General features: G+C 48.2%; 1 protein-coding gene across 3 annotated transcripts; it reads left to right on the top strand.

Moving 5' to 3' along the window:
* The first annotated feature begins 879 nt into the window (after positions 1 to 879).
* Positions 880 to 24,351, top strand: LOC142070924 (lymphocyte antigen 6E-like). Of its 3 annotated transcripts, none has more exons than XM_075124902.1 (4): positions 880 to 1,176; positions 4,652 to 4,784; positions 21,261 to 21,380; positions 23,441 to 24,351. In XM_075124902.1, exons 2-4 carry the CDS (start codon positions 4,733 to 4,735, stop codon positions 23,644 to 23,646), a joined length of 378 nt encoding a protein of 125 aa, XP_074981003.1. In that variant the 5' UTR covers positions 880 to 1,176; positions 4,652 to 4,732; the 3' UTR covers positions 23,647 to 24,351. The 3 variants fall into 3 exon arrangements, with proteins under 3 accessions (XP_074981003.1, XP_074981005.1, XP_074981004.1); XM_075124904.1 differs by lacking the exon at positions 880 to 1,176 and adding an exon at positions 4,469 to 4,558; XM_075124903.1 differs by lacking the exon at positions 880 to 1,176 and having other exon boundaries at positions 4,587 to 4,784.
* The last annotated feature ends 1,141 nt before the right edge of the window (positions 24,352 to 25,492 follow it).

Genomic DNA, 25,492 nt, shown 5'->3' on the forward strand with positions numbered 1-25,492 from the left:
GACCATTAAGACAAGCTGAGAGCAATGCAACCCCGCCCCCCAAATCTAAATCAGACTCTGATAGCATCAGTAGCTCCAAACCATCTACACTAACCGTCACTCTTTTCCCCAGGAAGAACAGCGACCACCCCCTCTAAAAAACAGCGAAGCAGAGGCCTCTCTCTGTATAAAAGGCTCCATACAGCTCAAGGAAAAGGGAATAAGGGGCGTGGGTTGTTCCCAGTGTTGCCAACCCCAAATGCTCAAAAATCATAAGTCAGGCTCACCAAAAATCATGAGACTGGCTTTAAAATCATGACATGATGTAAAGCTACCAGATTTGGGGTTCTCTTTATTTGCCTTCCACCTTTGGAGCCTTTCGGGTGCCCTGGGGTCACGTTTTGAAACTTTCTCCACAGCCACGAGGGCTTGAAACTTGCTTTTTCTTTAAGGATGTAAATCATCCCATCTCCACCTGAGTCCAGGAGCTGGGACTTTAAGGAAAACAGTAATCATCACGAGACTCATGAGAGTTGGCAACGCTAAGTTTCATAGCGTCCAAGGCTGGAAAGGGACCATTGTGGTCATCTCATCTAACACAGGCCAGAGAAGTTCCTTGAAAAAATTCCTAAGGATTATCCTTTAGAAAAACATCCAACCTTGATTTAAAAATGGCCAGTGATGGAGAATCCAATATGGCCCTTGGTACGTTGTCCAGTGGTTAATTCTCTTCACTCTTAAATATTTACACCTTATCTCCAGTACAGTAAAAGCCTTTACAGGTAACACTTTAGATTTCAAATGCTTTAACTGTTTTTCCCCTGTCTTTTCTGTCTTTAATAAAAGGTTGAATAGATGTGAATGACGGTTGTTACAATCGCAGTCAGCGGTGGTCGCTTGATGTGGACATTCCAAAGGAGCCTTGTGGAGGCACCTTAAAAAACTGGCTGTAAGTAACTTGCCAAGAGTCACCCAGGAAATCTGTGGTGGAGAAGACAATCAACGATGGTCTCCCAAGTTCCAGACCAGCATTCTAGCCACTGGCTCACACCAAAGACTTGATTTGCCTACCTGAAGAGGAAGGGCTGAGGAGGTAGCATCTACAAATAATGCACAATCCAAAGGGATAGCCCTGTTTGCTACCTCGTAACACTGGTCCTGGCTTTTATATGCAGAAAAACAGTTGTTCGGGCACAGGTGAGCTGTGGAGTTTTTGTAGCCTGTTGAGGTGGCCTTAGAAAGAAAAAGGTGGAGAACCCCTGGGTTAGATATTGAGAAAGTGAAAGTTGCAATGGCTGGATTTAAACCATGGATAAATAAGAGATATTGCAAAGAATGTGATGAAGGTCTAGGTGCTGGCCAGAAACTAAAGAAGGTCCTTCCCATGTATGTATGAAATGTTTATAGTGGTCTTGTTGTTTGGAGCATTAACTGCAGCATATGAGAATTCCTTTGGGTGATCAGATGTCCCAATTTTATAGGGACAGTCCCTATAAAAGTTTTTTTAGAGTTTTAGAGTTGGAGTTTTTTCTTTTAAAGGTGCCTATTAACCTCCATCCCGATTTTTCACACTTGCTATCTGATCACCCTAGAATCCCTTCTCTTGTCACAGGTCCTTATGCATGGCAGACTCTTCCCTGAACTGATTTGTAAGGCTGCAGCCTCTCCACCTTCCAGGCCCATTGCTGCCACAGCACCTGCAATTCGCTAGCCAGTTTGCGATGGCTTGGCTGAGCGGTGGCTGGCAGTTCCGGAAGAGAGAACAGCTCTCGACCCCCCAGGCCTGCCCATGCGTGACCACAAGCCGACATCACTTGTGACCAGCGGCCGAATTGTGGGACATCTGGTTTTTGTTGCACATTGTGCTGTAATTGATTAGGATGGTTATTAACTATGAAGCCTATTGTTAGGGATGTTTACTCTGTCAAACAAATAGATCAGCAGGAGTCATGCCCAGTGGTGAAAGCAGGAGTCAGTAGCCAGAAGTTGGAGCCAAGGGTCAAAGACTGGTTACTTGGAGTGAGACAAGGAAGGAAGGAGAAGCTGCTTGGCTTAATAGCCAGTCTGCTGACTCTTCCCACCAGTGGGGCGGGGATAGCCAATCGGGCAGCCTACTGCAGGCCAGCTCATGTGCTCATTAAGTTGCCCAGAGACTGGCCCTGCTGCAGGCCCTGAGTCGGTCGGTTACAGAAAAAAGGAAGGTCCTAGCTGAGGGGCTTGGGGATTTTGGGAGAGGGTCCCTGCCAGGGGTATCAGGTGGAGGGAGATGTAGAGAAAGAGGAGAGTCCCCGCTTCATCTGCCCCAAATTCTACTAATGCCTCCCCTGGCCCCAATGCAATCAATGCTGCTGCCCACTACCCCAAGTCAATTAAGTCGGATGAGACAGACCCTACCCGAGGGCTCTTTTCTTGCTGTCGCTGCTCTTGCCCCCCTTAGCAGCTCCTCCAGCATCATCCCTGTGCCCTGATTGGGGTCCCTGGTGCTACCGTAATTTAAATCTTAAATAGCTCACGCAAGAAACTACACTAAAGTTGCAAAGTCAAGCACTTGAAAACTAGCAAATGTCAGGTAGGTTTTTACTTGCCCTAGCAACTTAATTCTGCCCCCTGTGTGACCATCCCTGGATGCACTGAATGAGGCACTTGTCCTGTGGGGAAAAACCCTGGGGTGCCAGTAGCATGCCAGGTGTGCTGCGACTTGGAGGCAAGCAGTGTAGATGCCAGCCCTAGTGGGTCCCAGTAACCGCTCTGAGGCATGGCTACGGGAAAGGGTATTTTACTAGGCCTGGCAGGAAAGGGAAGGTTGCAAATACCCTTTGTGCAGTTATAGTTCACAGTGAGCAAGAGCAGTTCTTGTTTGAGTCCCTGGGACAGTCCACTCAAGTCAGGTCTCTTCAGACCGAGAGCATGGGGTGCCCTCTCCAGGACAGTCCCTATTCAAGCAAATAGGAGCTCTGAAGTTTCCAGGCCAGGCTCAGTTAGCGTCTCTCATTGGGGCCCCTCTGCACTGGCTCCTTGCCCAGCTGCTGCTGGTCCCCCGTCAGCCCCACACAGACCAGCACCCGTCTGCAATGCCCAGCACGCAGCCTGTTCCACACCCAACTCTGCAGACAGTTCTTTGCATCCCGCTTCTCTGCAGCTCCTGGTTAGCCATGCGGCTGCTGCCTCCCAAAAGAGCCCCATCATTTTCAGCTCAGGGTCCTTCCTCCTAGCTGGCCTGGAGAAAGGGAAGCGCTGTGGGGAAGGGACTGATGGGAGTTGTAGTCCCCTTGCGTAGCAGGTTCATCACACCTAACTTTCGCGTGCTTGACTTTGCAAAGTAAATAAAGGAAAGGTCACAGGAACCCATTTTAATGGACAAGCCTCAGGCAACAGAAATACAGAGGCCAGTCCCACCGCCCCCGGTAATTCAGCACTAAATAATAATACATGATGAGAGAACTGTGGAAACCTCATATTCTGGGGCATTTTAAACCAGACTGGAGAAAGCCAAGAGAAGGATGCAGTCTTTTGGGAAGGAAATGGATTTAAATTAGGGGTTCTCGCCCAAGCTGGGGTTTGACAATGTTCTGTGGGAACACGTCGATTTGGCCGAAACTTCTGAGAGAAACCGGCCTGACTTCCTGCCAGCTCACCACCCATCTCCTCAGCAGCCCGCCTGGAGGGAAGTATGGGAACTGGGGTTCCCCAAATCTCTGAGCATCCATCTCCCCAGGCTGTCTCCTTCCCCATACCTGATGTAGCTGTCTGCCTCCGTGGTTCTCCTGACTCCCTACCTGGTGGGCTGCCCCGCTCCCTGAAGCCCCATGCTCGCTGGCTCCCCGGGTGCTGCCTGGGGACCGCCAGGCTGCCTGACTCTCCTCACCGCTGACTCCCCAGACAGCCAGCTTCCTGGTCTGCCCAACAATTCCCACCTGCCCTGCTCCTTGCAACTCCTTGCTGCCTGCCTTCCCATCCGCCTGCCTGGCAGGCTGCCCCACTCCTTGAGCTCCCCAATTCCCAGTGCTGCCTGCCTCCCGCTCTGTGGGGCTGCCCCGCCCCTTGGTGCCTTGGGCTGCACAGCCAGCTGGGCCGATGGGGAGTCGGGCAGCTGGAGGCATCATGGAGCCAGGGCAGTCCAGCAGCCTGCCAGGCCAGGAGGTAGGTGGCCTAGGGTGCTGGGAGATTTGGGACAGAAAGATTTATCACCAACTGGAACTTTTTCAGAGGATGGAGCTTCTCAGTACTGGCCAGCTGCACTGGTGATCCTCATCCCTCTCTCTGTGCCTAGAAGGCAGGGAGAGGGTCCCCACCCTATTTGCTGTTGGAACCCGGTATGGAAAAGGTTAAGAATCACTGGATTAGACAATAGAGTAGGGATTTTCCATCGCTGGTGTCTGGCTTATGCAGTGTATTAACCATCTCCTTGTGCAAAAGCTTTTGGCACAGGAATGCTTTAGTGCTCATGCATTTCCTCCTCCCTCCAGACTGCAGCGGGGAAATGAAACCAAACACAGTTACATTTCCTGGGGCACTGCATTCTGTTAAGACTCTGAGCCTTGATTCCTCTGGCTGCTCTTGAACTAAGAAAAAAAAACACGTGAGCAAACTCCCCTGCACATCCCACACCCAGCCATCAATCTTCTGTCTCCTCCCCGCTAACTCACAGTCTTTGCATGCACTGCCTTCACAGGTAAACACCGAGATCCTCCTTTATAACCAGCCCCCCAAGAAGCAGCTTCCCTTCTGCCCACACTGTGACGGCAGGACGAAGATGAAGGCTTTTCTTCTCGCCCTGCTGGTGGCGGTTCTGTGTGTGGAGCAAGGTGAGATGCTGCTCATGATTCCTCTGTGCCAGACAAAGAGCCAGGGAAGCGGCTAGAAATGGCAGGGGCAGAGGGGGATTTTTGCAGCACCGTGGGCAAAGACTCTACCTTTAAGTGGGAGCTGGCACTTCTGCAAACCTCCCTTTGCAGCCAGCCGCTTGGTCCTGCGAAGCAACGGCTGGTGCGTTGGCTGTCTTTTGAGCACTAGCTTGTGTGGATGTAATAAAAATAGCTCAGTGCAGGCATAGCAAATTTTCTCCATTTCACGATGCTTAGGGGGATGCAGTGCTCTGGATGCAAGAGAGAGCACAGTTCTGTGGATCTGAGCTCCTTCCAACAGCAGCATGTCTTGAGAGGCCTAGAGGGGGATGAGCGGAGGCTGACTAGCCCTAGAGACAGGTCTAGTTGTCTCTTAAAGAAATCTTTTATACGGTTATCCTCTGAGCTAGGCTCTTTTACTCAGGGCAATCAGTGCTTCTCAGCATTGCTTTCTTGCAACCACAACTTTTGCAAGTTCTTCTACTGTGGTCAGCTAAAAACATAAGGGTCTGATTGATCCCAGATACAGTGGAATAAATCAGGAGTAACTGCACTGAATTCAATTAAGCTGGCGCAGTGGAACATCGGCACAAGTGAGATCAGACTCAGGCCCTACGATCTTACAATGCTGTGGTGGAATCCAGTAATATGGGAGGGGGGTCACAGCAGTAGGTTCCGGTTGGAGGGGCCACTGGTTGATTCTTAATGGAGGATAAATTTTACTCCTCCAACTCTTCCTGAGCTCATCTGGTTTTAAAAATAAGGAGGTCTGGGGAGGTTTGATACTTGGTTGGGAGACCTCCAGGGATAAAAGATGTTTGTGGAACAGGCTTTTTATTTATTTATTTATTTGCCACTAAATCCTAGGAAGAACAGGCTCGGTTATTAACCAGTGAATGTTCACTTGTTCGAAGATTTCCCCATTTATATGCTCCCAGATGTTGTTGTCTTTTGATTGTCTATATAAATGTATTATCCCCCTCTCTTACTGTTTACTCACATTAATGTACATAAATAAGTCACCGCAAGACTTGCACTGGGTGCCAGGGTAAACTACAGCCTGAGCCCAAGGGAACTGACCAGCTCCAGCCACCTGGGTTTCTGGTTCTGTGGGGTCCACACTGAGAAAGAACTAGTTGGTTTCTCACTGTTCTTAAGATGATCTTAGCTGCCCCCTCTAGATACTCACTCTGGATTCCACGCCGCAGTATTTAAGCCCATCATGATGTGTGTTATTTTCCGAGTCCCAGTTTGTATGTGATCAAATTAAGCCCAGAGCATGAGAGAAATCTGCTGGCCTCTGTGCCTGGACAATAGACACCCTTTGCCAGGCAAATGGGATTATTGCAGGTAGCTTTGTCCCCAGAGCTTTGTTCTCAATATTCCTTTTGCCATATAAGGAGCCTCTCCCAAGAAACTCCCTTTGCTTTAGCTGGCTACACATTAACCTGCCTTGAAGACATCAAGTGGTGTTTAAATGCCAAGTACTGGGCTGTTGAAGAAGAGCAGTGGCTGCCTGGAGAACACAGACAGAGGTGGCGTGGGCAGTAACGGCTTGATCCAAAGCCCAGTGATGTCAGCGGGAGTCTTTCCACTGACTGCACTGGGCTTTGGGTCGGGGTTTGAAAGCCTTGGCTGAGCTCTGCTCTTTGCAAGGTCAGATTGCACAGGTTTTATCTAAGGCAGTGGTTCTCAAAGCCGGTGCGGCCGCTGTTCAGGGAAAGCCCCTGGCAGGCCGGACCGGTTTGTTTACCTGCCGCGTCCACAGGTTCGGCCGATCGCGACTCCCACTGGCCGTGGTTCACCGCTCCAGGCCAATGGGGGCTGCGGGAAGGACGGCCAGCACGTACTTTGGCCCACACCGCTTCTCGCAGCCCCATTGGCCTGGAGCGGCGAACCACGGCCAGTGGGAGCCATGATCGGCCGAACCTGCGGACGTGGCAGGTAAACAAACCGGTCCGGCCTGCCAGGGGCTTTCCCTGAACAAGCAGGGGACGAGCTTAGATCAGTGGTTCTCAAAGGCATTTCCTAAGGGCTGTAAAAAGAAAAGGAGGACTTGTGGCACCTTAGAGATTAACAAATTTATTTGAGCATAAGCTTCCATGAGCTACAGCTCACTTCATTGGATGCATGCAGTGGAAAATACAGTGGGGAGGTTTTATATACACAGAGAACATGAAACAATGGGTGTTCCCATACAGACTGTAACGAGAGTGATCCGGTAAGGTGAGCTATTACCAGCAGGAGAGGGGAAAAAAACCCAAAAAACAAAAAAACTTCTGTAGTGATATCTTTTCAACGGCTGGAAATGGCCCACCTTGATTATCACTACAAAAGGGGGTTTTTTTTCCCCCCTCTGCTGCTGGTTATAGCTCACCTTACCTGATCACTCTCATTACAGTGTGTATGGTAACACCCATTGTTCCATGTCCTCTGTGTATATAAATCTCCCCACTGTATTTTCCACTGAATGCATCCAATGAAGTGAGCTGTAGCTCACGAAAGCTTATGCTCAAATAAATTGGTTAGTCTCTAAGGTGCCACAAGTCCTCCCTTTCTTTTTGCGGATACAGACTAACACGGCTGCTACTTTGAAACCTAAGGGCTGTGTTGTATCTCAGGAGTTCGTCAGCATCTCTAGTAGCTGAGCACCAAAAGCTTCTTCCCCTGGCAAATTGTTCCATCATCTGATTGGTGGCAATTGGTTTTTGCTCTTGCATTGCTTAGGTTCTTTGTTCTGTAGTTTCAGTCTCAGCCTCCTTAAATAATTCCTCCCTCTTCATTACGTTTTCTATTATTAGCTATTTTTCAGGAGCCCGTTGTTTCTGGTTTTTCTCTGTAATGTACTTACTCGTACTGGCATTTGACTTGGTGCCGTGTGAGATTTTGATGAAAAAACTAGACTGACAGAACATTAGCATGGCACACACTGTCTACGGCCACGTCTACCCTGGCGCGCTTACAGTGGCATGGCTGTACCGATGCAGCTGTGCCTCGGTACAATCTCTCGTGTGGCTGCTGTATGCCGACCGGACAGAGCTCTCCCGCTGACAGAATTAAACCACCCGCAATACGTGGTTGCAGTTATGTTGGCGGGTGAGTGACATAGCACTGTCCACACTAGCAGTTAGGTCGGTGTAACTGATGTCTCTCCAGGAGGGATGGGGGGCTGTTTTTTCACACCTGTGAGTGGCGTAAATTTTGCCGACGTAAGTGGTAGTGTAGACCTGGCCTAAAAGCTGGCTCACTGATAGGTGTCGCAATGTAACTGTAAATGGGGAATCGTCAATGAGTGGGTGTGTCTCCAGTGGGATCCTGCAGGGATCAGTTCTTGGCCCTATGCTATTTAACATTTTTATCAGTGACCTGGAAGAAAACAACATCATCACTGATAAATTTACAGGTGACAGAAAAACTAGGGGAGTGGTAAATAATGAAGAGCTCAGGTCACTGATCGAGAGCAATCTGGATTGCTTGGTAAGCTGGGCGCAAGCAAACAATCTGTGTTTTAATATGGCTAAATGTAAAGGTATACATCTAGAGACAAAAATGTCGGCCATATTTACAGGAGGGGGGACTCTCCCTGGGAAGCAGTGACTCTGAAAAAGCTTTGTGGGGCCGTGGTGGATAATCTGCTGAACATGAGCTCCCAGTGTGACCCTGTGGCCAAAAGGTGTAATATCCCACAGTGTTGTAAATTGCACCTAGCTACTCAACATGAGTATTTGGAATTACGAAAAGAAATCATTTTCACTCCTCTTTAACCGTGTTTGCCAGCGTAGCTCCGGGAGAGGGGGTGGAACTGGGTTCTATTCTGGCTCACACATCCTCAGAATTATTGTGTGATCATAAAATGGTTATTAGTGAGAGGAAGGATGGTCTGGTTGATCAGGCACTAGAGTAGTATTGAGAGACCTAGGTTTAAATTCCTGTTCTGCTACAAACTTCCTGCATGTCCATGGGCAAGTTACTTAGCCTCGCTGTGTCTCAGTTTCTTCATATGTAAAAACATACGTAAAACATATGTAAAAACAGGGGTGTTGTGAGGATAAATACATTAAAAATTCTGAGATACTCAGCTGCTATGGTATTGGGGGGGCTGTATAAGAACCTGAGCTAGATTAGTGGTGATGAGTAAACAGGAATGATCCAGGCTAAATTTGTGGCACTGATGGAATGCAAACTGAACTAAGATCATCTGCCTTAGAATCACCGAGGGACAATCAATGTGGAATCTCTGTGATGCCATTTGTACTGACTCAGAATTGAACCATCAAATTAATTCATTAATTTATGGGCTCCTCGGAGGATTGTGCCATCTGAGGCTGTGTCAATGGGAGGCTTTCCTCTTGTAGCCTATAGGATTAACCTGCTTGCTTGCATATATATATATATATATATATATATTTATATAATTTCTTATAGTTTAAGTATTTGATGTATTGTAATAGATTTATACATTTATATTAAAAATAAGTTTGGCTGTAATGCAAAAGACCTACAGGCCATATCCTGTATGTTAAGCTAAGGCAAAGTTAGCATATCTGTATTAAGACCTTTTACTCAGAAAGCAAAGTTGACTTATATCTTCTTACCTAAACAGCAAAGACCTTTTATCTAGACCAATAGACAATGGAAGAATGGCATAGGGTTTTTTTCAATGTTGTAGCCACAGACGTAACAGGTACACCACAAGGAAACTTATGTGCGTATGTACATGTCATCAGTACGCACATACATACTAGCCTATGGAGTAAGCATCCCCTAACATTTTGTGGGTGAGAAATGAAATTTGGGGATAGGAGGAAGGATTTCCGGCACTTGTGCCCTATAAAAGAGGCGACCCACCTCACTAGAGAATTCTTTTTCTACTCTATCTCTATTCCTCTTCCTCTTCTATTCTATTCTGTCTACTATGACTACTATTATTTGTAGGCTATACTTGTTCTTCTTAAACTTTAAGTTTCAAGGGAACTAGGCTAAGCTTGGTTTTCCTTCGTTTTATTCTTAGTTTGTTTATTAGGTTTTAAGTTTAAGTTAGTCAAGTAAACCCTAAGTTAGTTTTAATAGCACTTGGTATTAGTTTCTTCTGAGCACTGCATCTCTCACTCAATAATTAAAAAACCTGAATCGCAAGGCTGGTCCTGTGTCTCTTACCACCAGGTTATCAAGGAAGGGTGTGATTACAGTAACTCCTCACTTAATGTCCTCCCACTTAACGTTGTTTCAAGGTTATGTCACTGTTCAATTAGGGAACATGCTCGTTTAAAGTTGTGCAATGCTCCCTTATAATGTCATTTGGCTGCCTGTTCTTTCCAGTGCTTGTAAGATGCTGTGGAAGAGCAGCGACTTTACAAGGGAGCATTGCACAACTTCCTCTTCTCCGCCTCCTCCCTCTCTCTCCCAGGGCTTCTCCCACCACCAAACAGTGCTTAGGACTCTCTGGGAGGGAGGGGCAGGAGCGGGGAAGTGCTGTGTCTCCACTCCTCCCCTCCCTCCCAGAAAGTCCTAAGTGCTGCCAAACAGCTGTTTGGTGGCGCTTAGGACTTTGGGGGGGGGGAGGAGCAGGGATGCAGCGTGCTCAGGAGAGGAGGTGGAGTGCGGGGGGGGAAGAGGTGGGCCTGGAGTGGAGCAGGGATGGGAAGAGGCGGGCCTGGAGCATCCCCCAGCAATGTCGGCACCTATTCTTCTCTGGGGAAGCTGCTGCTGTGAAGGTGCTTCCTAGCATCCTTGCCTGCAGCGGGCTGTGCCTGTGTGGGGTAAGCCAGGGGCACTTCCCAACCACAGTCCAGTACAGTACTGTACACTAGATAATGCCTTTTGTCTGCCCCCCCAAAATTTCCTTGGAACCTAACCCCCCACATTTACATGAAATCTTATGGGAAAATTGGATTCGTTTAACATCGTTTCACTTAAAGTTGCATTTTTCAGGAACATAACTACAACATTAACGGAGAAGTTACTGTATATTAACCAAAGCTTTGTTGCATATAATACTATATTATCATATGTATCTTTTGAATAGCAGTAATGCAATTGTAACTTTGTAACTCTGAGTATTTTACCATTTACTTACTATTATTGATTTTAATAAAAAGTCTTTAAGGCTATATCTGTCTCAGTGTAAGCTTCCTGTCCTACCCCCGAGGGTCGTTTGTAAAGTCTGTGAAGCCTGATTCGGGACAAGAACTTTTATCTTCTGATCAAACAGATTGGTAAGCCTAAAACCCATACTATTAATATTAATAATTAATTATTGTTAATATTAATTAACTAAATTAAATAAGAATTAAATTGATAAATTAAATTAATATTATTAGTACACCCTAAATCAGGCTACAGACTGGCAAGCCAGTCAGGAGACTCGAGGAGTGTGTGACAGGAATTTTCAGGGATTCTAGACATCCTTAGACCCATGAGAATCTCACCTGAGGCATAAGTAAAGAGTTAAAGTTACAGAGAGTTAGAGCGCAAGATTTTATGGCTTGCTAACTCACTCTTAAGAACACAGGAACCTGATTTCCTGTGGCTGCGGCTGGGCAGCAATCCAGTGTTTCCTGTCTGTGCTGTGGTTTGACTTAGAGTTTTATTTTGGAGGTTTTGAATTTAATCTTGCAAGATAAAGTAATAGTGTTATTATTTTAAAAGTGATACGTGCCTTTTAAGGGGCTTTGTTAAAGGTTGAAGTTATAACGAATGGTACCAATAAGATATAAGCAGTAGTATCGGGCCTGATGACCCACATTAGTGGTGGCGGGGGAGTTGATAAATATATGTATTAATTACTGCCAAGAGGCCGCAGTAACTCAGAACTTGTACAGTTCCTCAGTCCCCATAACTCTCCCGGGCTGCACCTCTGATCTGTCTGCCTCAGTGTTTCCCAGCTGTTTGGCAGGTCCCGACAGAGGGAAAGACCTCTCAATCAACAGCGAGCCATCGAGAGAAGAGAGGGGAATGTGCCCCCACTCCTCTATCATTTACTTGGGACTTATTAAACTAGTTGTAAAAACCGGTTTGGGGTATAGTGAAGGGACACCTTCAGTTACAGAGTAAAAACAGCAGAGTGTTCATTATAATTTATTACATAAGCTAGTGAAATTTTAGAATTCAAATGAGTTCTATGTTACGTGTTAAGGTAAGTGGAGCAAGGGCAAGAGTAGAGTCTGTTGAAGTTGCCCACAGTCTGGCTTTAGAAAACTTTGCCAGAAAATACAGTCAGGAACATGGAGATGGTTTAGAACAGCTGAGGAATAGCAAGATGATATCTGAGCATTGTAACCCTGGGGTTTTGTGAGTGAGGTATTTGATGTAGAAACAAAGCAGAAAAAAAAAAAAAGAAAGGCTAAACTGGTAAAGGAAATAGCTGTTAAATGTCTGCTCGTAGCTTATAGTTCGCTGGGAAAGAAATTAAATAAAAAAATTAGAGTTACTCAGGAAAGCCCAGCAAACTTTGGATGCCAGCTTAAAATCACTGGACAGCTATACATCAGACCTTGGTCAGCTGTTAAAAAGAATCAAAGAGTTGAAAAAAATAGAAGATGTGTTAGAGGAGGATAAAGAATCGGTTCCCACCCCATTGGCATGGTGGAACTGATGGAGACAAAAAAATCTGCAGGGCCAATTACTAGAAGTAAGGTGAGAGAATTAGCTCAGGCTAATATAGTACCTTTAGAAGTGGAATTGGAGATTAAGTCTCAGGAGCCACAGGGAGAGTCAAAAGAGGAAGTTAGAAGCGCAGAAGCTACCAGCAGTCTGCAGACAGGGAAAGGAAGTCCTAGGGTGGCACCAGAGGAGGCAGAGTTCAGTGTCATCATAGAGGAGGCGATTAGTAATGTAAAATGGCGCTGCATCCAAGAGTGCTAAAGGAGTTGGCGGATGTGGACTCTACCAATTGGAAGGCATGAGATGCACTGTCCTAGGGATGGGGGTTCCACGACCACCACTCCCAAGAGAAGGAGGCGGGTGGTGGTGGTCGGGGACTCTCTCCTCAGGGGGACTGAGTCATCTATCTGCCGCTCCAACCGGGAAAACCGAGAAGTCAGCTGCTTGCCAGGAGCTAAGATTCGCGATGTGACAGAGAGACTGCCAAGACTCATCAAGCCCTCGGATCGCTAACCCTTCCTGCTTCTCCACGTGGGCACCAATGATACTGCCAAGAATGACCTTGAGTGGATCATTGCGGACTACGTGGCTCTGGGAAGAAGGATAAAGGAGTTTGAGGTGCAATCCATCCTCCCCGTGGAAGGAAAAAGCCTGGGTAGAGACCGTTGAATGGTGGAAGTCAACGAATGGCCATGCAGGTGGTATCAGAGAGAAGGCTTTGGATTCTTTGACCATGGGATGGTGTTCCAAGAAGGAGGAGTGCTAGGCAGAGATGGGCTCCACCTAACGAAGAGAGGGAAGAGCATCTTCGCAAGCAGGCTGGCTAACCTACTGAGGAGGGCTTTAAACTAGGTTCACCGGGGGAAGGAGACCAAAGCCCTGAGGTAAGTGGGGAAGTGGGATACCGGGAGGAAGCAGGAGAGCGTGAGAGGGCAGGGCTCCTGCCTCATACTGAGAATGAGGGGCGATTAGTGGGTTATCTCAAGTGCCTATACACAAAGCCTGCACGAAGCCTGGGAAACAAGCAGGGAGAACTGGAAGTCCTGGCAAAGTCAAGGAATTATGATGTGATTGGAATAACAGAGACTTGGTGGGATAACTCACATGGCTGGAGTACTGTCATGGATGGATATAAGCTGTTCAGGAAGGACAGGCAGGGCAGAAAAGGTGGGGGAGTTGCATTGTATGCAAGAGAGCAGTATGACTGCTCAGACCTCTGGTATGAAACTGCAGAAAAACCTGATAGTCTCTGGATTAAGTTTAGAAGTGTGAGCAACAAGGGTGATGTCGTGGTGGGAGTCTACTATAGACCACCGGACCAGGGGATGAGGTGAACGAGGCTTTCTTCTGGCAGCTCGCAGAAGCTACTAGATCGCAGGCCCTGGTTCTCATGGGAGACTTCAATCACCCTGATATCTGCTGGGAGAGCAATACAGCAGTGCACAGCAATCCAGGAAGTTTTTGGAAAATGCAGGGGACAATTTCCTGGTGCAAGTGCTGGACGAACCAACTAGGGGCAGAGCTCTTCTTGACCTGCTGCTCACAAACCGGGAAGAATTAGTGGGGGAAGCAAAAGTGGATGGGAACCTGGGAGGCAGTGATCATGAGTTGGTTGAGTTCAGGATCCTGACACAAGGAAGAAAGGAAAACAGCAGAATACGGACCCTGAACTTCAGGAAAGCAGACTTTGACTCCCTCAGGGAACTGATGAGCAAGATCCCCTGGGAGAATAACATGAGGGGGAAAGGAGTCCAGGAGAGCTGGCTGTATTTTAAAGAATCCTTATTGAGGTTACAGGGACAAACCATCCCGATGTGTAGAAAGAATAGTTCATATGGCAGGCGACCAGCTTGGCTTCACAGTGAAATCCTTGCTGATCTTAAATACAAAAAAGAAGCTTACAAGAAGTGGAAGATTGGACAAATGACCAGGGATGAGTATAAAAATATTGCTCAGGCATGCAGGAGTGAAATCAGGAAGGCCAAATCACACCTGGAGTTGCAGCTAGCAAGAGATGTTAAGAGTAACAAGAAGGGTTTCTTCAGGAATGTTAGCAACAAGAAGAAAGTCAAGGAAAGTGTGGGCCCCTTACTGAATGAGGGAGGCAACCTAGTGACACATGATGTGGAAAAAGCTAATGTACTCAATGCTTTTTTTGCCTCTGTCTTCATGAACAAGGTCAGCTCCCAGACTGCTGCACTGGGCAGCACAGCATGGGGAGGAGGTGACCAGCCCTCTGTGGAGAAAGAAGTGGTTCGGGACTATTTAGAAAAGCTGGACGAGCACAAGTCCATGGGGCTGGATGCGTTGCATCGAGAGTGCTAAAGGAGTTGGCGGATGTGATTGCAGAGCCATTGGCCATTATCTTTGAAAACTCATGGCGATCTGGGGAAGTCCCAGACGACTGGAAAAAGGCTAATGTAGTGCCCATCTTTAAAAAAGGGAAGAAGGAGGATCCTGGGAACTACAGGCCAGTCAGCCTCACCTCAGTCCCTGGAAAAATCATGGAGCAGGTCCTCAAGCAATCAATTCGGAAGCACTTAGAGGAGAGGAAAGTGATCAGGAACAGTCAGCAAGGATTCACCAAGGGCAAGTCATGCCTGACTAATCTAATTGCCTTCTATGATGAGATAACTGGTTCTGTGGATGAAGGGAAAGCAGTGGACGTGTTGTTCCTTGACTTTAGCAAAGCTTTTGACACGGTCTCCCACAGTATACTTGCCAGCAAGTTAAAGAAGTATGGGCTGGATGAATGGACTATAAGGTGGATAGAAAGCTGGCTAGATTGTCGGGCTCAATGGGTAGTGATCAATGGCTTCATGTCTGGTTGGCAGCCGGTATCAAGTGGAGTGCCCCAAGGATCGGTCCTTGGGCTGGTTTTGTTCAATATCTTTATAATGATCTGGAGGATGGTGTGGATTGCACCCTCAGCAAGTTTGCAGCTGACACTAAACTGGGAGGAGAGGTAGATACGCTGGAGGGTAGGAATAGGATACAGAGGGCCCTAGACAAATTAGAGAATTGGGCCAAAAGAAATCTGATGAGGTTCAACAAGGACAAGTGCAGAGTCCTGCACTTAGGACGGAAGAATCCCATGCACCGCTACAGACTGGGGACCGAATGGCTAGGCAGCAGTTATGCAGAAAAGGACCTCGGGGTTACAGTTGACAAGAAGCTACATATGAGTCAACCGTGTGCCCTCGTTGCCAAGAAGGCCAATGGCATTTTGGGATGTATAAGTAGGGTCATTACCAGCAGATGGAGGGATGTGATCGTTCCCTTCTATTCGACATTGGTGAGGCCTCATCTGGAGTACTGTGTCCAGTTTTGGGCCCCACACTACAAGAAGGATGTGGAAAAATTGGAAAACGTCCAGCGGAGGGCAACAAAAATGATTAGGGGACTGGAACACATGACTTATGAGGAGAGGCTGAGGGAACTGGGATTGTTTAGTCTGCAGAAGAGAAGAATGAGGGGGATTTGATAGCTGCTTTCAACTACCTGAAAAGGGGTTCCAAGGAGAATGGATCTAGACTGTTCTCAGTTAGCAGATGACAGAATGAGGAGTAATGTTGCAGTGGGGGAGGTTTAGGTTGGATATTAGGAAAAACTTTTTCACTAGGAGGGTGGTGAAACACTGGAATGTGTTACCTAGGGAGGTGGTGGAATCTCCTTCCTTAGAAGTTATTAAGGTCAGGCTTGACAAAGCCCTGGCGGGGATGATTTAGCTGGGGATTTTACTCTGCTTTGAGCAGGGGGTTGACTAGATGACCTCCTGAAGTCCCTTCCAACCCTGATATTCTATGATTCTATGAAAAGATGAGATGAGCAGAGCAAAGGGGGAGGAGATATCTTCTCCTCTGTTAGTGTCCGCCCCGATAGTGAAAAGGGAGTGCTTTTAGAGACTGTGATTTTTCAGGGACTGGAAGATGAGATGTCACAAGTGACACAAGTAGCTAGCGCCTGTAATGTAATAATCTAAGTTACAACAGAGAGAAATACAACAATCAAGGGATGCAATTCCTGCTCCTCCACCCAATGTTACATTGGCACCGTATAGATCAGGAGATCCAACCCCTTTGGGTGGACAATTATTGGCTTTTGGGCGATCATCAACATTGCCTAGGTCCCTAGAATTTCGTGGACCCTCTACACCCCTTTGGTGTATGTTGGTATCACCCGGTGTACCGGTAGAACACCCTACTACACTAGATCTTAACAGACTAAATGATGTCCTGCGTCAGTGTAAAAATGCCTTGAGTGTAGGACGTAGAGGTTATGAAAAGTTATCCTGCTCATCCAGGATTATTTCCAGTGGAAAGTTTTGATAGCTCAGATGAGGAAAATATAAATTTGGGTAAAAGAAGTCAAAACATAGAAATTATAAATTCAAGCTTGGATAGAAGTCCAGTTCCCTATCCGGAGAGAAGATCCTCACATCTTCAGATCCTTTAAAGGAGGCATTAGCCTTACTGGCCAAGGCATATTCTCAGGGAGGCCCTAAAATAGGTCGGCATGAAGCCCCTGTTGCAATACTTCAGGAACCACGAGCTAATCTCACTGTGAGGTTTGAGGAACCCCCCCAGGGTTAGGCTGAGGTGTTCCTAAATTCCCTAGGTACCAGTGTTGGCAAAATGACCCTAACCCATGTAGTAAGCCTGGGCATGCCCCTCAACAGGATTATGCATTTGGATCCCATATAGGGGCCTGGGACCGTGTTCCTTTCTTTTCAGATACCACACAGAACAATTCATGCCTGTAGAGACCCAAGTCACTGCGTCCCCACAAAGATGAGGACTCAGTTGTAATGATGTTTAAGACAGTGCAGCAGATGCTTGAAGCTCAACGATGGGATATCCAGAAACTCCAAGCCCGCATGAATGAACTGATGATGGAAGGCCAAGGCCTGGCACCCTCAAACTGTCTGGTGGCCTCGGTTGACCCATTTCCTCTTCTCCAGTGGACAGCCTCCAGAGAGACAGAAGGAAAACCCGTAGATTATTTGTCTGCGTACTCAGCATGTACTCAGCATTGTATGAATTACTCAGCATGACGCCAACTGACCCGAGCGTAGTCTTAGCCCCTGTAGGCAGGGATGCAAGCAGGAGACCCACAGTATCTCAGTATTATCGATACTAGGGCAGCAATTAGCATTATCCATGTTAAGGATCTTAGATCCTCTTTTCTGTCATCAGGGTGTACAAAAACACTTGCAACTTTTGCAAGTAATCAGGTTGTTACCACACTTTCTACACCCATTGAAGTACAGATAGGTCACCTAAGAAAGGAAGGAAATTGCCTATTGGGAATTGATTTCCGATACAAACAGGGATGTGTTCTTAATTTGGGTAACCAATTGCTGTGTCTTACTGTAGAACAGGCAAAGGATGACTCAGATCATACCTGAGTGTGGCAGGGTATCTCCAGGGGAGGACTCTGAACCTGAGGGGTATGATTTAAACAAAATAGTGGCTAATCGTGCAAAATAGTGGCTAAACGCCAACCTAAGGTACAGGCGTTACTTCGCAAGCATGCAGATGCCTTTGCTAAACACAAACATGATTGTGGATGTAGGGCAGTCACTATTGTAAAAGGAGGAGATATATTAGCCCAAAACAAGCAAACCCATACAGAGAAAAGACTATCAAGTCTTTATTGACACAGGTAGTACGACTATTTGGCCTGTGAAGAAACCAGATGGCTCTTGGTGTCTCACAATTAATTACAGACGCCTGAATCAGGTCACACCCACTTGTGCCCCGACAGTAGCCAAGATGCCAAATCTAATCAAGTCCTTTGATCCAGAGGCTGTGTGGCTTACTGTCCTTGACATCAGTAACAGCTTTTGGACATTATTATTGGCACTCATTTCACGGTACCGTTTTGCATTTAGTTTCCAGGAAGTCCAGCTGAAGCCCAGCAAATTGCAACCATAAAATGAACATTGAAATTTCAAATTTACTACACCCTTATCGTTGCTCTAAGGGTAAGACTAAGCCAAAAATCACAAATTTGGGACTAAACTGTGGCAAATTGCTGGCACTACTATGATGGGTCTCGCGTTTTCTCTTCTTGGGTGGGACTACAGGGCACCGTTTCTTTTCTTTTCACCGTTTCTTTTCACTAGTGTCCTAGAGGAGGGGAGTGGAGAGGGAGGGACCCGGGCCCGCCTTCTACTCCGGGTCCCGGCCCAGGGGCCCTAGGGATAGCGGTAAACCACTAGAACTAGTGGTTCCTTCCCCTGGGCTATTTCCCTCTCCTGCCCTTCAGCTTGTGGGGCTTCCTGCTCTCCCTCTGCACAAACCAGGTGTCCCTTTACCTAGGGTCTTGGTCTTCTTAGCCCACCGCAGCACTTCTCCAAACTCTCCTCTGCTTCCCTCCAAACTGCTTTCTGCTCCAACACCAATCCACTCTGCTTCAACTCCTCCAAACCACTCTCTGCTCCAACACCAATCCACTCCGCTTCAACTCCTCCAAACCACTCTCTGCTCCAACACCAATCCGCTCCGCTTCAACTCCTCTAAACCGCTCTCTGCTCCAACACCAATCCGCTCCGCTTCAACTCCTCCAAACCGCTCTCTGCTCCAACACCAATCCGCTCCGCTTCAACTCCTCCAAACCGCTCTCTGCTCCAACACCAATCTGCTCCGCTTCAACTCCTCCAAACCGCTGTCTGCTCCAACACCAATCCGCTCCGCTTCAACTCCTCCAAACCGCTCTCTGCTCCAACACCAATCCGCTCTGCTTCAACTCCTCCAAACCGCTCTCTGCTCCAACACCAATCCGCTCCGCTTCAACTCCTCCAAACCGCTCTCTGCTCCAACACCAATCCGCTCTGCTTCAACTCCTCCAAACCACTCTCTGCTCCAACACCAATCCGCTCCGCTTCAACTCCTCTAAACCGCTCTCTGCTCCAACACCAATCCGCTCCGCTTCAACTCCTCCAAACCGCTCTCTGCTCCAACGCCAATCCGCTCTGCTTCAACTCCTCCAAACCGCTCTCTGCTCCAACACCCATCCGCTCTGCTTCAACTCCTCCAAACCGCTCTCTGCTCCAACACCCATCCGCTCTGCTTCAACTCCTCCAAACGGCTCTCTGCTCCAACACCCATCCGCTCTGCTTCAACTCCTCCAAACCGCTCTCTGCTCCAACGCCAATCCCCTCTGCTTCAACTCCTCCAAACCGCTCTCTGCTCCAACACCAATCTGCTCTGCTTCAACTCCTTTCCTTGTCTGATTGAAGCAGGGGGGGTTTATCATGTGACTGGTTTCAGGTGCTTTAATTGGCGTCAGGTGCTTTAATTAATTTATAGCAAACTTTCTTCCCTCTACAGGGAATAAGGCTCCCTTCTGACACTCTCCTGCTTTGAAGAGCGGTGGGCGCTGTCCGAGGTTCTCTGCTCGGTGACCCTGTCCGGTTCCCTCCGTCTGACCCTTTGATTGAGGGAAAGAGCGAGAGACCCCAGCCCCAGCCGTTGCCGCTGTGGATACCATCATCACTGTCACCTAGGAGGGGTCCTATCACACGTGGGTGTACGTCCCCCCTACCCCCAAACCGCCCACCCCGCAGCCATGCCCATCTTGTCAGGCACTCTCAGGAGAGGAATAATCGGTGACACTGGGCGTGGCACTAGGTAACTCGAGGGGGTGGAAGACCATGAGTGTCGAGGAAGCCCCCCCGCTCTAGGCCACCAGCTAACTCAGGAGGGTGGAAGACCACGAGTGTCGAGGAAGCCCCTCCGCTCTGGGCCCAGGCTAGCCTGAACACTTCTCCCTCCTGAAGTCTGCTGTGTTATACCTTGTGTTTGCTTTTGTTTTGTTGCATAGTTTTGCTTTATCCTTTTTGGTGATTCTTTGTAAGTGTTACACAAATAAAATTATTTTCTGCTTCAAAAAAACAAAACAAAAACAAAAAACACTCTCCTGCTGCCCTCTGGCCATGCTGTATCACAACTGTTACAATCCCATAAAGCCAGATAGCATAGTTGTCTGAGCACGTAGAACAGAACACACCAACACAAAAAAATGGACCATTAGACTCAACCCAGGACTTATCCACAAAAAGAGCAATGTTTACTGTTTATAATATGCGTGACATAACCCTACTATTTAATAAAACCCAATGTAAAATTAATCAGCTCATTGCTTTAAATAATAATCAGCACAGGAATCAACATTTAGGAAAGGAAATTATATCCTCTGCATATGGAAAATACGTCGTAAATGCAATCACTGATGCATTACGATCCTTAAAATTGAAAAAGGTTCCTAACTTAATTATAAATAAGCAACTATTAAGTTGGTACTGTCCCAAGTGAGAATGTCATGTAGGACTGTCTCAAAATCAATGAAATTTTACACCTACTGCTTCCCCCTTATTCACTCGGCTGGTAACCTTGTCAAAGAAGGAGATTAGGTGGGTTTGGCATGATTTGTTCTTGAGAAGTCCATGCTGGTTTTTCCTTATGCTCCTGTCTGTAACATTCTGGCTTTGGAAAGGAACGTGCTGAGAAAGTATTTACAAATGGGTGACACGGAGGGCGTTGGGGGAACTTTTCAGAGGCATAAATAGCAGTTGGGTGCCCAGCTGTCATTTCTGCCTTTAAAAATTCCCGCCCCCCGCGTGTGGGTCTAATCCTGAATCCGTAATCGATGCACAGGAAAAACTATTGCGGGGTTCAATGAGAGTTTGGCCTGAAATAGTGGCTGAGAACATCAGGATATGGTCCATTTTGATGCTCATTAGCAGCAGGTGACAGGGATGGGGACTGTAGACCAGGAACAAATAACATATTCCTGCACGCCTCTAACATGGGCTGTGTTTTCCTTTTGCAGCTCACTCGCTGGTGTGCTTCACCTGTAAGGAAAAGTCCTCCAACTGGGCTTGTCTGGCACCAGCTATATGTCCCAGTGATGCAAACTACTGTGTGACCACGTATCTTGGTGCAGGAATTGGTAAGCTTGGGCATGCTCTGTCTATTGTCTTTCCATAGCGTTTTCCCAGATGACGTGCTGCTTCCGTTCCAGATCAGTAGGTTTTCTTTCCTCCTTCTGCTGGAAGGATGGGACATTGCTGATGTGGAACTGGGGAATCAGTCCTTGAAACCGAATGGTAGGCGCAGCCGAGGGAGTGACTCGGAGGGCAGTGCAGGCAATGTCAGGCTTCCTGTACGCCAATGGGGGGGACTCCATATCTACCCCTCCAGCCTTGGCTGAAGTCCTGAAATGAGGCTCTTTATAGCCCAGTCCTGCAGATGCTCCCCAGCAGTGGGTGCTCCCCAGCTGAGGTGGGTGAGGGCTGGGACTGAGTTCCCACCTGCTCCTCAGCGGCCCTGCAGGGGCTGCCATGGGTGTCAAAGAGAAGGAGGCTGCTTGCCTGAGTGGCTGCCAGCCTTGAACGGTGCGAGGGAGCAGTTAGAAAGGGCTCAGTGGATCCTCTGCTTCTCAGCAGTGGTTCTCAGGGAAGCAGCCTCCTCTGCTCTGCTGCATTCTTGTGGCATCGAGCCCACCCCCCTTTCCCTCCAGTTTGTTGGGGGGAAAAGATGGCTGCCTTTGTCCCTGGACCGCAGGGGAAAGGACGTCTCCCAGCTGTGCCCCTCCTGCGCCCGATTGCACCCAGTGGCAATTATACACAAGTGTAAATATCATTGCCATCCTCTGCATTTTGAGCGGACTATGAGTAGCCAGTTCCTGGGGAGGCTCACTGATACTACTTGCCATGTGGTTCAGTTAACAAAAGGAGTGGCAGGCTATTGAGTTGTGCAGGGAACTCGCCCAGGGGATGAGAATGTTAGGCTCTGGTAGAGGCCTCCCTACAGGATGGGGGAGCAGGCAAATACCGGACACAGTTTTGGTATATAATACTTTAAATATTTGTATTGATTACAGTATAAACCCCACTCGCTCCACATTCACAATCCTTTCGTGCTACACCAGAATCAGAAGATCCGAAGGACATCCCGACGGCCAGTCGAAATTCAGTCCGATCACAAGGCGTGGGCAGGCTGCCATAATCCAAGACGTTCCATTTCCCCCAATTCTTGCATAACTGCAGAGCTGGTGTTATTCCCTTCCTGTTAATTCTTTCTATTCCCCACGGACATAAGTTGTTTTTGCGCAGACAATTCTTGACCGCTCATAACCGTGACTCCTTGCTTCAGCTGCCAGCACTCAACTCACGCCCTCATGTCAAACACACAGCATTTATACTGGGCCCATATGGCCTATCGCGTATTACAACATATACATCACAACAAGAGCAGCTGGATGGCAGGCCGCTGTAACTGCCCTGCATAACTGACATTATGGGCCTTGCTTTCCCAGTCTGGCCTCCTTTCACGCCCGGGGAAGCCATGCGATGGTTTAAGCACCAAACATCTCACGTGCTGGTGCAAGGTTCCGCTATTGGCGTGTGCAAGTGAGAGAATTTGCACGCTCCAATCCCAGTGCCTGGCTGGTTGTGCATGGACAAAAGGAGGCCGGGTTGAAGCCTTTTTGGGTATATTGGTGTCTGCTGCTTAACGAGCTCTGCTGTGACCTAGCTACTACCAGCTCTTTAAAGCTTTGACACTCAAGAGCAGGAGACAGGACTCAGTCACCTCTGTGCTGCGTCCCCACAGCCCCCACTGAACTCCCAAAGCCCTGTCCCAGCATGCAGTGGGCAGAGTGTGACAATCTGGAATGGATTCTCAGGGTTCATTGGCTGTTCCCTTGTCCTGGCCAGGAATCTGAAGGGGATGTTCCCAGATTATTACGTACGGGTCTGTAACTGCTAGGAAGAGACTAGTGCTGTTTTCATGGTATATAATAGCAGTAGTGACCTCTAACGGCTGGGCATTCACTGGCAGAGATCAGGCTGTGAGGCCATTAACTGCTGAGAAATGGCCTCCTCATCTCAGGATTGATTAGCTACATCGGTACAATTATCTCCTTTGCAGAGCTAAGGAGCTCCTGTCCGAACTCTGGGAAACATTTTAATCTTGAGTCTCTTTCTCTTGTTTCTTTTTCCGGTACAGGCGGACATTCTGGGCAGAGCATCTCCAAGGGGTGTGCTTCAGTTTGCCCCAGCTTTGGGATAAACATAGGGATACTAGCCGCCTCTGTTTCCTGCTGCAGTTCATTCTTGTGCAACATCAGCGGGGCCAGCAGCGTGAAAGTCAGCTACTCGGTGCTGGCCATGGCGATCTTGGCCAGCTTCGTCTATATCAGGGCCGGACTGTGATCGGGTCAGGAAAAAAGAACTTGATGCCCTGAAGAACCTGCTCCGGCTTCTCCAACAAGACACCAAACCCCTCTCTGTGCAAAGCTATACTGGGGTTACCGATGGTACCCTTTCTTCCAACTCTGTCTCAGATCCCATTAGACAATACCTGCCCTCTTGCCGTTCACAAGGAAATCCTGCTGCTGTCACTGGGTGCCCCTCTGTGCCTCTCAGCAGATCTGGATGGCTGCTCCCATGGGTTTGGGTGCAGGAAGCCTGGGAAGCTCAAATGAACAGTGCTGCCCCACTGGGGAGATGTCCGCTTGCTCTCCTGCCCCATCAGGAAATGGTGGATAATGTTGGCAGGGTTTCTGCTTTTATACCTGTAGTCCCAGTTGATAGGGCTGATTAAAAAAAAAAAGGTCAGAGCTCACCAGAAAATGTTTATCCCAAACCACCTCCAAAGCGGAATACTTAAAGACCCCTGCCTCTTGCTACTGCAGAGACATTTCCCATCCACGTCACGCTAGGGTTCAGCGCCAGACTGACTGCCGGCAAGGCATGATCCAAAAACAGACCTCAGACACATTCACCCCCGGTTGGATTCTGGTTTTTTACATTGTTTTCTTTATTCTGCTCCTTGGACGACTTTTCTTATGTAAAAGGAATGCAGTGCTCGCACCGTGAGCATCACACCTGAATAAACACGTTCCCGTTCTTGCCTGAGCCCAGATGTATTGTGTGTCTGTTTGCTGGAAAAACGGGGTGTGTGAGATGCCCTTAGCCAAAAGATCCACTCATGGGTGCAGCACAACTGCTCCCTGGGACAGCGGCTCTGTGGTTCTCATCAGCGCCCTCTCTCTTGACACTTTTCATCCTAACACAGACCTTTACCTCCCATGCCTGCCCCCATACCCCCTCCAGTATGGGCCCTCATGAACGAACACTTGAGTTGATTATTCACCTGTTCTTCCCAGCTGTGGTAGCTGTAATTTGTCCCACCGACCAGATGCTGCCTTGTATCGTTTTACTCCCTCAAAGCCCTTTCGGATTCAGTCCGTATGACTGAGGCTGGACAGGATGAAGCCTGAGTCTAGTCACCCATAGACGTATCATATGGGACTGGAGCAAACGCTATGGGAGCAAAACCGCTGCGGGGTCAGTCTGTAGATTAGATATTAGCGTCTCTCCGATTCCTGCCTTCCATCGTCAGTGAGTGGTGACGGAAAACCCTGCGGCTCTGTTTAAAAACAGCCATCAGAGCAAGCTCCTTTAACTCCTTATCGTCATTCCAGAGCGCCCCCATGCGGGCAGGTGTGGTGTTGCAGGCGAGCCCTTACTTTGTTTCCCCCTCACCCAGGGTAGTGGCAAGTCCAAACAGCCTGTTAAATGTTAAACAGCACCCCCTAGGGGAGGGTGTCATTTATTAACAGAAAAGCCCAGGCAGAACATCAACAAAACTTTCACCCCAACATCCCGGCGGGTGACTAGGTCATTTTAGTCCATGTCCCCCACCTGAGTGCCATGTTCTCCTCTGCCCAGGCTCTTCCCCCGGGGTTCCCTTGGTTCCAGTCTCTGCCCTGGGATTGTGCCTCTTGCCCCTGCTGGAGAAACGTCCTTCTCTGGAGCCAGTGCGTCTTGGAAGTCCGTCCACTGGGACCCTTCTCCAGGGAAAGCAGGTGATCCATGCGAGGCCGGGCTTCCAGCCTGTGTCTGGGCGACCACTGGCTGAGACCAGGTCCTTTTGGGTGCCTGCAGACTGCCGCTCTCTATCTAGGAGGTGCCCGTCTCCATGAGCTCCTCTGAGAGGCTCGCTGTCCTGATGGGTTCCCCAGAGAGCCCTGCTCAGCCCTCTGGCTCAAGTTTC

This window comes from Caretta caretta, chromosome 2 (genome assembly GCF_965140235.1).
Source record: "Caretta caretta isolate rCarCar2 chromosome 2, rCarCar1.hap1, whole genome shotgun sequence".
NCBI lineage: Eukaryota > Metazoa > Chordata > Testudines > Cheloniidae > Caretta > Caretta caretta.